Below are 11,759 nucleotides of genomic sequence, written 5' to 3' on the forward strand. Positions count from 1 at the left end.
CGCGATCTGCCTGCGCATCCCAACGACTGACCCCCTCCGTCCCTCCCGGGAGGTTGCCATAGTACGACGTGTTCTGACGTCTCTCTCTCTCCCTGTCATTTGGGTTAAAAACACATATTAACAAATTGCTCAGTGATGAACAAGTACTCAGATCCTTTACCTAAGCAGTGCGCTTTGTCAAAACTCATTGACATTCTGTTGTGCAATTGTTATTTACTTGTATTTTATAATTTGACTTTATATACTGCTGGGTGGTTTGTAAAGTTTACAATAACTAGTATTATCATTATGCTATAGTTTCTAATATATATAATAATCTCAAAAGTAATGCCTTGAAGCAGAAAATAGTAATGCTTTATTAAAACTTAAAACTAAAGTACAGTATTTGAAGGTGTGTATTGTGTCTACTGTTTGTTAACTCACCATATTCATAAACATCTTAATAATAAATTTCATATTCTATTATCACATTATTTGTGATCAATGGGTTTGCTGGGTTAGGTGTGTGTGTGTGTGTGTGTGGGGGGGGGTGTCTTTAGGCTTTGGCCCCCACCCCTGCCACCAGTATATTTTTAAGCAAGTATTTCTAACTTTATTTGAATATTCAGTTTCCTACCATCTTCTCTTAAAGGTTAATCACCAGTTAACCCGCCCTCCCCCTTTGCACACACATGCACACAAAGAAAACACACAGTATAATTCACAGTCTCGTTATAGTGAGTAAATATTTATGCCATTTACACCATCAAACTTAGACAGCTAAGGATGAAGAACCTTTTGTTCTTTAAAGAACCATTTGTAATAGCTAAGGAACCATCTACAAATTAAAAAGGTTCTTTGACGAGAGTGGAGTGAATGAAGATGAGTCTTCATAGTGACTCTGGAGTATGCATGTGCATTTTTCATGAAGAAGTTAAAGGATCTTGATGAATTCTTGATTAATATTGTTTAGTACAGCTGGTAATAATCAATATTAATACAGTATTACAAATAATTGATGCAACTTTTCATTAACAGCTGAAGAAGATGTCAGATATCAACTTATTTTTTCACATTTTGACCTTTGGTCTTTACAGTGTATTTGACTAACTGAGGAGTGATAGGATTTGAATTCTACAGTATGTTGGCATCACAAGAGTCAGGCTGCAAAATCTGCAATGTAACTATCAGTTTAACAGTCTTCCTAAACCAGGGATAGAAAAACGCATAGATAAGTGGATTTAGACAGGAATTACAATAAAGTAACCAGACCCCAAAAACTGAAAATTCCACACTGGTTGATGTGTCCTGCCCTGCGAGAGAGGGATAAAAGTAAGGACAGAAACACATCAGAAACACAGCCACAACAACACCAATAGTTGTAGCTGCTTTTCTCTCAGACTTCTTAATGGCAACGTGAACTGAACCCTTTGAAGTAACAAAGGCAACATGAGATCTCATAGCCTGAGCCTGAGACACAGCCACCAGAAATACTCTCATGTACAGAAATATAATCACAGCAGTGGGGCCGATGAAGGTAGCTACGACATCAAAAGCACCAGTTATGAAATTAATTACAACTATGCATTCCCCGTCACAAGAATTATATCTGTCTGGCTGCTTCAGAAAGTTGTTTAGTATTGTGCCGTTATACAGCAGTGAACAGGCCCAACACAGACAGACACTGATTTGGACTTTTCTCTCAGTAACTGCAGTGGGGTAGGACAAGGGGTCACAAATAGCTACATACCGGTCAAATGAAATAAGCACCATGTTTCCTACTGAGGCAGATGTGAGAACAAAAGAGGCATAGTAAAACAGTCCACACATGAAGGTGCCCAAAAACCAGCAGCCCCCTAAAAGGAGGATTCGAGGCGGCATCAGCAGGAGGCCAACAAGGAGGTCTGAGACAGCGAGAGAGAGGAGGAAGAGGTTGGTTTGGTTGTGAAGCTGCCTGAGAAGAAAAAAACAGAAAGAAAGACGTAACATAATATTAATAAACCTGCAGCAGGTGGAATGCTACAGTAATGCACCAGTTCTGAAAGTAAAACAACATACAATAAACAATCCAGTGCAACAAAGTAGGGCAAACCTCTCGTTTCCACATCATTCTGAGAGGAGGAGGTCAGAATATGAAATCATTTCAGTTAAATAGTACAAACATTTATCACATCAGCTGTTCCTTTCTAAAAGAGAGCTATTACAGTTTAGTAAAGGCCAAATGTGAAGAGTACTCTGTAGCTAATCCAAGTATGCTCAAGTCAAACACAATATATCACAGTAAAGTTTACTTTAACACCTGAAGTGGGAGATAGAGATGATGACCAGGACGTTGAGAGTCACTGTGAGCAGAGAGATGCAGCAAAGCAGAATGTAGAGAAAAATGGTCTGATTGTGATGTTGCAGCGGCTTCCTACAGGAGGTGTTGGGGAGCTGTGGAAAGCAGAATTGTTGTCCATACACGTTCTCCATGAGCAGAAAGGGAAAAGAAGATGAAAGCTGCTGAACACTGGCACCTTTCTGACTAAAGCTATCCGTGTAATGTGACGTACCTTACTCCTCCTACTCCTTTTCTCCATCCACCACACCAGAAAATCTCTTGTGTGATATTCTCTAACGCTTTCACTGGAAATGCACATGATAGCACGTCCTGAGATTTACTTATGTTTCACAGCTTGACAAAAATAAAAACACACCCATTCCACCGATACATCATTTCATTTCCTGCTGTTTCTCCTGGATTTCAGGAGCACGAGTCTAAGAAGGGATGCCTATGCCTCCTGTCCAGCCACCTATGCTTATTTTTCTGGGCTCCAAAGACATAATGTCACCAGCATGTCATGGGTCTACCACAGGGTCTTGTGATAAACATTCCCCAAACACCTCATCCAAGTGTCCAAGAAGCATCATATCCAGATGTCTGACCCATTTCACCGGCTTCCTTTTGATGTGAAGGAGTAACAGTTCTCTTCTCAATCAGAATCAAAATCAGAAAACTTTATTAATCCCGAAGTAAATAATGTTGTTACAGTTGCTCCAAGAGAAAAAGAACAGCAACAGACTGAACTAATTAAATAATACAATATATTACAAAGTTACAAAATAAAAGAAATAGGTCTGATATAGCTCAATTACAAATATAAATACCAAAAGTACTGCACAAAGTTCTTCTTTTTTAGTGTCTTTTCACGAGAGAACTAAAATATCTTTGATATCAGCAGTAGCTACCACTCGATACTTGTAAAACCGCACAAGGACACCCAGAAGGCTGTTGTTGATATACCTTGCATAAACTATTGTCTCATTCCAGGTCAATTCTTCAGCATTCGACTGAGTGAAGCAAGAGGGTGACTGGCTTGCTGTCTGTTGTTGGGGAGTCGTGGTCTTGGAGAATGAAAAGGTGGTGGAGCTACCCAACTATTTGTTTCATCCTGGTAGAAACGCTTTTCAGCTATTTTGAGGAAGGCCAGCTCTTTTATGGAGTAAAACCCTTTTTCATCTGTTTGTGTCTCCCACTTTATCAAACGACCTATTATATGTTCCAGACTTGGAAGAGTTTGTCACTGAGCAACCTTGAGAGCTGAAGCTTTCCTTTACTGGGATGCTGTTTTGACATGGTAAGAAATAGCTCGATTTGCTGTTTCTTTTAAAAATAAACATACTGGACAACTGGACCCATCTGTGTTGGATTTGTGGGCTATGTTGAATGTTTAGCTGATTTTAGAGTTTAGAAATGTGTTATCATAGAATGTAGAACTATTGTAGAGGCATTGATACTGCCCTCAATATAATAAAGGTCTCACTGTGTCGTGAACTTAGGAGTAGATTGTAGGAGGCCTCTCCCCCACTGAGTGGAAATTCCCCAGAGGATGTTTGGGTGGGGGTCTCAACATTTGTAACTGTGGTCTGGAAGGGAGATGGGTTTTATGACCAAGGGAGTCACCTACACCCACAGTGTTTTAACTGTCACGCACACACATCCACACGCACACTCACTCATGTGCACTCACACATACACACAGGTATGCGTACACAGTCACACACGAGCACTCACATAGACACGTGGGAACGCGCACATGTAGGCATTCATGTGCTCGTGCACATAGACACAGACAGAGTTTGCAGCACACCGTGGGGGGGTTTTATGATGGGGACGCCTCTATAAAGCTGGCTGTAACGAACAAAGGGGTGAAGATTTTTTGCAGAGGGACACCGGCCTCGTCTTCCCTTCTAGAAGATACATGCTTAAACGAAGATAAATGAAGAAGAGTAAAGATGAGTAAAGATGAATAAAGGTTTTGTGAAAATGACTGAGTCCGGTGCCGTCTCTGGATGCTCGAGGAATAAAAAGAACCGAGGTAAAACTGATTTCGTAACAGCTCCCATCTGGAACAGTTGCCTTGGGGGTGTCAGGGCTCGGTAGCCAGCAGTGAGAAATGAAACCAAAAGCAGAGCTTAGTGATTAGAATATTTTATTTACAGAAACAAAGTACAACACAATGACCAAGAACTAGGGCTATGAAACCGGATTCGAGCAAATGAACTATGAATGTGCAAGTGTGGGGATGATATCATTTTATATCAGGTTGATTCTTTTACATCTTTTTATTTAGCTTTGAGCAGTGTCATTTATTCCATTTATTAAACATACAGTTTCAATCAGGTTATTACGCACATTGCATTTGTGCTCATGATAGAGTTGAGCATACAGTCTAAGGAAGGCTTAAAGCGTCGTTCAGCGCCATTTCTGAACTGATATACTGATGCAATGACCTGTATGCTGTGAATGAAGGCCTAACACGCTTACATACACATAGGCATGAAGTATCATTTCCAGGGTAAAGGTGAAAGACTTTGTCTCTGTTTAGCAACTAGTGATCCGGGGTCCACAGGAAACATCTGGGGGGGCCAGACAACCAAATAAGGAGGAAATGCTGTTGAACACGGAAACTTGTTGAACTGTCGTTAATTATAACCTGTACATGTGATGTTTTTTCTGACGCGAGAAGGGGCGTTAACCCTGACATAATAAAACCATGCTGAAAGTATGTTTTGATGGAAGATCCGTATTGACAATATAGAGCTGTATCTTTCCACACACGTGTTTAATAAAATCATTGTTTTGACGCACTTGGACCAGTAGTCGTTTGTCTCACACCTCAATCACGGATCGGGACACAAGCTAGAGTATTAAACACATCTAACATGGACTATGAAAGACTATGCCAGACCAGGCAGACATGAGCTTAAACTGGCTGGGTCAGCAGGAAAACTGTGGTTCAAGAATCAGCGGTGTAGGGCACTGAAACACAGGGAAAGGAGAGTCAGGGTGGTTGTGGGAAGTGGTGAGCAAAGTTCAGCTGAAAACGTCTAAGCCTTAGTTGCCTCAGAAAATAGATATGACTCTGGCCCTTCCTGTAAAGTGCAGTGGTGTTTTTAACCAGTCCAGTTTATTATCAGTGTGTACTCTGAGGTATTTATAGCCCTCCACAATGTCCACATCGACCCGCTGGATTGAAACAGGGGTCACAGTTTTCCTGGTCTTCCTGAAGTCCACTATCAATTCCTTGGTCTTTGCCACATTGAGCTGCAGCTGATTCTGATCGCACCACCTGACAAAGGAGTCGACCACAGCCCGGTACTGTGACTCATCACTCTCAGTGATGCATCCAACCACCGCAGAGTCATCAGAAAACCTCTGAAGGTGGCAGGACTCTGTGCAGTGTAGATGGTGAAGAGGAAGGGGTGCCCCTGTGTTGTTGGTCACCTTATCAGACACACAATAAAGAAGACGCACATACTGTGACTCACATACTCAACAATCCAGGTCACAAGACAAGCATCCACATTCATTGCTGTTAGCTTATCACCCAGGAAAGTTGGCATTATTTCGCTCACAGTGCTCGCCTTCTGGTCCAGTCTTCATGAGCCTGGACATGAGTGAAAGTGACAGGTGGGGGGAGGGGTGTCAGGAATGTCCACACTAATACGTTTTCAAACGAAAACGTATCTTTTTGTCTCCGTTTTGGCCTTCACTCCACACTGAGACGGCGTTTTCGATCAAGGAAAATGGAGCTTTTTGAAAAAGCAGAAACAACTGAAAACAGCGTTTTCACGCAGCGGTGTGGACAGCGTAACCGCAGACTTTTGGAAAGATGACCCATTTTAGTTATATGATGCAGTCATGTGACCAATTAAACTGAGACAGCGGAGCAGCAGTTGTTCTGTCAGCTCTCAGGTTTGACAGCCCTGTTAAAGATTAATATCAGTCTGCACATGCTCCAGAGAGCTTTTCTTTAAATTCTTTAATTCGCACTCGCTTTTGCAATTTGTGCTTTTGTGTTCCTCGCAGCAACAACTCCACCTCATTGTTAGTCCATTTAAAAAAACTCTGTGCTTTTCCTCCACATTTTGCTAATTTTCAAAGAGCCGGAAAGAAAATAAACGGCAGACAGAAATGAGGCGGGTCGAATCTTCTTACCGTACTTTACATGCATGCGCAGGACTGGAATGTAAGCATTTTAGGTCGCTTCAGTGTGGATGCACAACTCTTTGAAAATGATAGTGTGGACGCGGAGTGTTTTAGATTTATCCGGATTAGTGTAGACGTAGCCTGAGGTGCAAAGTGGAGAGAGAGTGGCATGGACTGAAGGATGACTACAGGTAAATCAGGAGGGAGGTGAGCATTTCAATCTGTTGAAAAACACATTCAACTCATTGCCTCTGTTCTCAGCACAGATGGGACGGCCTGAACATAGTGATGGTTTTCATGCCAGTCAACACCTCTCTCACCTAAATGACTGAGCTCCTTACTATAACCATCTTGGTGTCAGCCGGATGTGATAGCTTGGTGAACCTAAGAAAACCACTTCATCTTCAAAAAGCAGTGATAAGATCCCGAGACCCTCAAACCTGGCACCCTTTGCATGTATTCAATTTCTTCAGCCTCCCTCAGCAAACAACTTAACACGGCAGAAGCTGTAAAAGGCAGCAAGGTAAAGCACTGGCACAAACAGGTCATAGAGTAGCAATTTATTAACAACAACCCTTGTTACATGTAAATAAGTATCAAGTCACTGACTGACTATAAAATCACGTTACAATGTGCATCAAACACAAAGGACACAAATCTGGCTGATGCCCGTAACCAGGGGAGACTCCTACATTCTGCTACCCAATCACTGGAGAGTCAACATCGGTCCTCCAGCATCAGAGGTATTTACCCTCCACCATTATCCCACTGCACAAAACAACAACTGTGAATGACTGTCAGCCAGTGCCACCAACACCAACAGCTATGAAGTGTTTTAAAAATGGATACTGTGTTATGCAAAAAAAAAAAAAACAACAACTTGTGTCTCAAATTAAGTACATTTTACCACCTGACCTGGATCAAACACCAGTTTGCTTTTCGGGCAAACTTCACAGATGACAAAACAACTGCTCTATGTACAGTAAATGCTCCGTGTAAATGACCTGTATTTGTAACATTTGAGAAATTAGATTACAGCAGAGGACATTTGAGATTAGCCATACATATATAAACACACAGAGTACAAAATTCTTCTTAAAAGGCACAGGAATACATGCATATTCATCGACAAGCATATCTAAAGCTACTGTAATCCCCTCTGAAAGGCTACACGGTGTCCACAGCATCTTCTCACTGGACCAGTACTGGGGCCGTTGTCCTCTGTAGATCAAGACCACAGAGAGGCGAGAAGGGAGGGAGGCTTTCATAACCCAGTAGCTGACGGGTGGCGGACTCCCAGCTCAAACCAAACTCTAGCCGACAATAGACACAGGGGTACTGTCGGTCAGCCCAGCAAACCCAGTCCACCGCCTTCTTCACCTGCTCCCATCGTTCAGGCCTGAATGAAAAAGACAGTCACCGTAGTGAACAAACTTGTTAAAACCATCGTGGTGCAAATATTTCCAGACCTGCATTTCTAAAGTCATGCAAGGCATAGTGAAATAAGCTTCATTAATATATCAAATCACATTTTGTACAAAATGTTTTTCAAGCTTAATTTCAGCTGATTTGTAACAACTGCAGAGAAATTTTACTCTAAGCTGTTGTGCATCCTGTGTTGGACAGACCTGGACTGAGAAGCTTCTTCCAGACAGAACAGGGTGCGGAGCAGCTTGCCTTCTTCCAATTTGTTCGCTTTCATCAGCTGCAGAACCAGAAGAGTCGCCACCAGCCTCAGGATATCTGCGTGGGCTGTCACGCCTTCAAACACACATGCAAAAAAGATCCCAAAGGAAATCACAAAATGGTCCTTTTATAACCCAAGTGTTCTTACCAGACCAGACGCAACGTCCAGACGAACAGAATCAACATAATGAATCAATCTCAAACAACAGCTGCCCATTTAAACGTCGCACTAGGGAGTAATCTACAGGTTTAACATGTGCCTGATTTTTTTTAAAGAAATAATGAAAAATAAGGTTAATTAACATCTGAGCTCCTAGAAAACTGCATATAAACAGACCGTTCTCACTTCCGAGTCGTAATATACGATTTGTCATGTCCCGGACGTTCCTGAGGAATGTGACAGGAGACCCTCCGTGTTCTTGTGCTACGCACCGGGTTATTCCAGCCCTAACCTGATCCCAAACCATAACCAGCACTTTAATGATGTTGGATCGTGTTTTCCAAAGCGAGTAAAACAAACGTGTAGATTCATTCCAAATGGTTCTCGTGTTTCCTCATTTTTCCGATCTTGTAATATAGGGACGTGTTGAGTGATCGGAAGCGTAATATATCGATGATTTGTCACTTAGCGCAAAATGTTGCACTTTGTGAGTGAGAACGTGTTGGTATAAAATGGTTATTGCAAAACTTTTCTTACAGACATCGAGGTAAAGTGTTAAGTGTGAGCTCATAATAATTATAAAACTAAGTAAATTTATGTTTTTAGTAAACTTACAATAACTTGAAAAACAAGAAGCACTCAGAGCACAAATCTGTCCACCCATCAGTCTCTGGGCTTGTTTTAATAAAGGAACAGCATCGGCTTTTGTTTGGAACCACTTTGTTTTCTGTTATTTGTAAACTTTAAGAAGTGCCATGAAAACAAATGCAAAGAATTAGGTTTTATTTATGTGGATATACTGGATATGCGTCATTTCTTTTTACTGTTTAGTACTACTTAGGTCAGACCTCAAATGTAACCTGATGCTGTAAATCTTTATATGGCACTTTATGTACTTTAACAAAACACACGTGTAAGAACTGTAGTTTCTAAGTTATTCGAGGCTTTTTGTCAATTTTCCACCAATAAATCTTAAGTTGACATTAAAGACCTTGGTGGATGTGAGTCACATTTTATATGCATTGTTAACATGATCCCAACTAAGCGTACATACATGTTAACTTTCATAAAACTTGAAAGCTAGTTTTTCCACCTCCAGATCAGAATTGAACGAGCTCTCACCGAGAGAATGGATGCCTTTGTTCTTCAGGAACACGTTGGCAAACAGGTCCACGTTGACATTAAGTAGTTCCCCCAGCTCTGTGGTTAGTTCCCAGTACCCTTCCTACAACACGCATAAAAATAATGCCATTATATCAAAGTGACATTTACATTTTTTCCAGTTGCATGCACTCAGAGTACAAAGGTGTGGGTTACAGTTTTGTCCTTGGTCATTTTATTAATTCTGTCCAGCTTTTTTGAGCCTTGCTAACTACCAAAGCACAGGAGCTAACCACATGAAACGTTCACTACGATAAAACACTTTTAACTCTATGACCAACTTTGAGCATCACTGTCATGACATATATCACCAGTTTAATATCTGTGATGTAGATTGACAGAAGCGTGGCTGTTTTATCTGTTTTCTGATAATTAACTGGATACCATTTGAAAAACTGCATTCTGGGTAAACGTGATAGCAAGGTCTTGTTTATATCCCCATTATGATCCCAGACTCATCATTAGCTGCGATTCTTTCTGCGTCAAAATGATTTTCGCCCCTCGGCTGTAAAAGATGGAGGGGGTACCGTCTCCACCCTGCTGGGCAGGTGGGCAGCATGGACACTTGAGCTTGTGAATGCAGTAACTCAAAAACAGGTGCAGCCACTACAAACCTCAGACCAGTTTGAATACCAGTGGCCTTTAGTATAAGGTAAAGGTTGGAGGTCAAGTTTTCTGGAAATCTTGTGAATGTGACGAGTTGAGAACGAGGTGTGGTAGAATTTTCAAATTGATACGACAGGTGTGTCTACAAGGAGGCAGAGGGGCATCACTGGAAGCTTTCTTTATATGTTCCTATCATAAAACTCTGAAATGCAGCTTAAAGTTTCAAAACAACGGATGTTTGCTGTTAATATATCACATAGACTAAAACCCTAGTCTGAGCCTAACCTGACAGTTACGTTTAACCTCGTAAGACCCGAACTCTTTCACGGCATTTTCTCTTCTCGTTATTTGGGCTGATTGAACCTGATGAATGTAAAAACAAAGAATTATGTGATTCTTTGTTTTTACCAAAATTTTGTATTTTGGTCTAGACAACCCAGAATATGATGTCCACATGTGGACGCCAGGTCCTAGGAGGTTAAATTCTCTGTGTTAGCCTTGCAATACACTAGCAGTCTCTCCAGGGTGTACTCCGCCTTTCGCCCCATGACAGCTGGAATAGGCTCCACCCACCCACGACCCTAACAATGATAAGAACAAGTCCCATAGAAATAAAACAGATGTTAACAAGTGATTCAGTAAAAAAATGAAGCTTCCCTTGCAGTTTTAACCTGTCAGAGAGCCAAAGGAAGCTGTTGCTTTGTCCGAGTGATAAACAGCTATGTTTGCTTAAGTGAACCCAAGACTATAAAACCACAAAAAGCTCACTGAATGTTGCATCTGGAAGATCTTCATCCATTTGAGCTTCAGCGCTTCAGGAGATTCTGCTGCATTCAGCCTAGTTAACATACAGTCATTTCCACCTGTTAGACAAACACTTCTCATAGTTAACAAACAGAATGTGTGTAGAAATGTTCAGGGACTCACACAGCTGACTGATGTCCCAGGACAGTCGGGAGATAGGACTTCTTAGGAAAGACTTTACTCTTAAACTCGGGTCTTTTCCCTACCCGACCATATATTTGGAGGTGAGGTTTTGCTTGGTGCTCTAAATCCGCTGGAGCTGACGTCTCACGAAGTTGGTTAACTTTAAAGAAAGAACTACAAGAATCTGGGCTGAAAGACGGACGCCTGGCTGCTGCTCCGTCTTTGTATTTTACAGGCTTTTTACAGGCCCTGTAAGAAACGCGTTCAGCATACTCAGATGAACTCTGTTCTTCCTCATCAGACACAGAATCAAGTGCACTCTGTACCTGATTACTCATCGCTGAAGTGTAACCTTGAATGTGGAGTGATGGCCTGCTAATCTGAGTGCTACAGCTCCGAATTTGAATATCGATGTCCTTCACTGCCTGACTGTCTGATGATGATGAAATGCCAAATGAAAATGAATCTATGGATTGACTACGAGGAGAGTAACAACAAAATGAAGAAGGTCTGGACAGTCCTTGTGGAATATGTCCTGAAACACCCTCTGAAGCAGGCTTCATAAAAGAATAACGTGGAGGTGGGGGACTATAAAAAGAAATGTGGGGAACATTGTCTGAAGCAAGATTCATAAAAGAAGGAGGCAGAGGTGGGGGTCTAGAAAAAGAAGTGTGGGGAACATCGTCTGAAGCACGCTTCATAAAAGGAGGAGGCGGAGGGGGAGCCGAGTGTCCAAGAAAAGAAAGGTGGGGAACATCGTCTGAAGCA

The 11,759-nt window shown here is 41.7% G+C and overlaps 2 protein-coding genes across 4 annotated transcripts in view; both read right to left on the reverse strand.

Annotated features, from left to right (window-relative positions):
• Window positions 1-2,451, reverse strand: part of LOC102307018 (trace amine-associated receptor 13c-like) — a 7,536-nt gene extending 5,085 nt beyond the window's left edge. The window contains exons 1-2 of the mRNA XM_014330877.1: window positions 2,279-2,451; window positions 1,134-1,933 (exon numbers count right to left, since the gene is read on the reverse strand). Coding sequence (XP_014186363.1) covers window positions 1,134-1,933; window positions 2,279-2,451 — 973 coding nt within the window. The remainder of the gene's footprint in view (window positions 1-1,133; window positions 1,934-2,278) is intronic.
• A 4,545-nt stretch (window positions 2,452-6,996) lies between these two features.
• Window positions 6,997-11,759, reverse strand: part of parp4 (poly (ADP-ribose) polymerase family, member 4) — a 55,262-nt gene continuing 50,499 nt past the window's right edge. For all 3 annotated transcript variants that reach the window (XM_014330878.1, XM_014330879.2, XM_042216552.1), the window contains 5 exons: window positions 10,992-11,746; window positions 10,833-10,902; window positions 9,420-9,522; window positions 8,080-8,212; window positions 6,997-7,850 (listed from right to left, as the gene is read on the reverse strand). In XM_014330878.1, the coding sequence (XP_014186364.1) occupies window positions 7,643-7,850; window positions 8,080-8,212; window positions 9,420-9,522; window positions 10,833-10,902; window positions 10,992-11,746 (1,269 nt within the window). In that variant the 3' untranslated portion in view covers window positions 6,997-7,642. The remainder of the gene's footprint in view (window positions 7,851-8,079; window positions 8,213-9,419; window positions 9,523-10,832; window positions 10,903-10,991; window positions 11,747-11,759) is intronic.

The sequence above is a fragment of the Haplochromis burtoni genome, unplaced genomic scaffold, assembly GCF_018398535.1.
Source record: "Haplochromis burtoni strain Fernald_Lab_line unplaced genomic scaffold, NCSU_Asbu1 Contig_1109, whole genome shotgun sequence".
Taxonomy (NCBI): Eukaryota; Metazoa; Chordata; class Actinopteri; order Cichliformes; family Cichlidae; genus Haplochromis; species Haplochromis burtoni.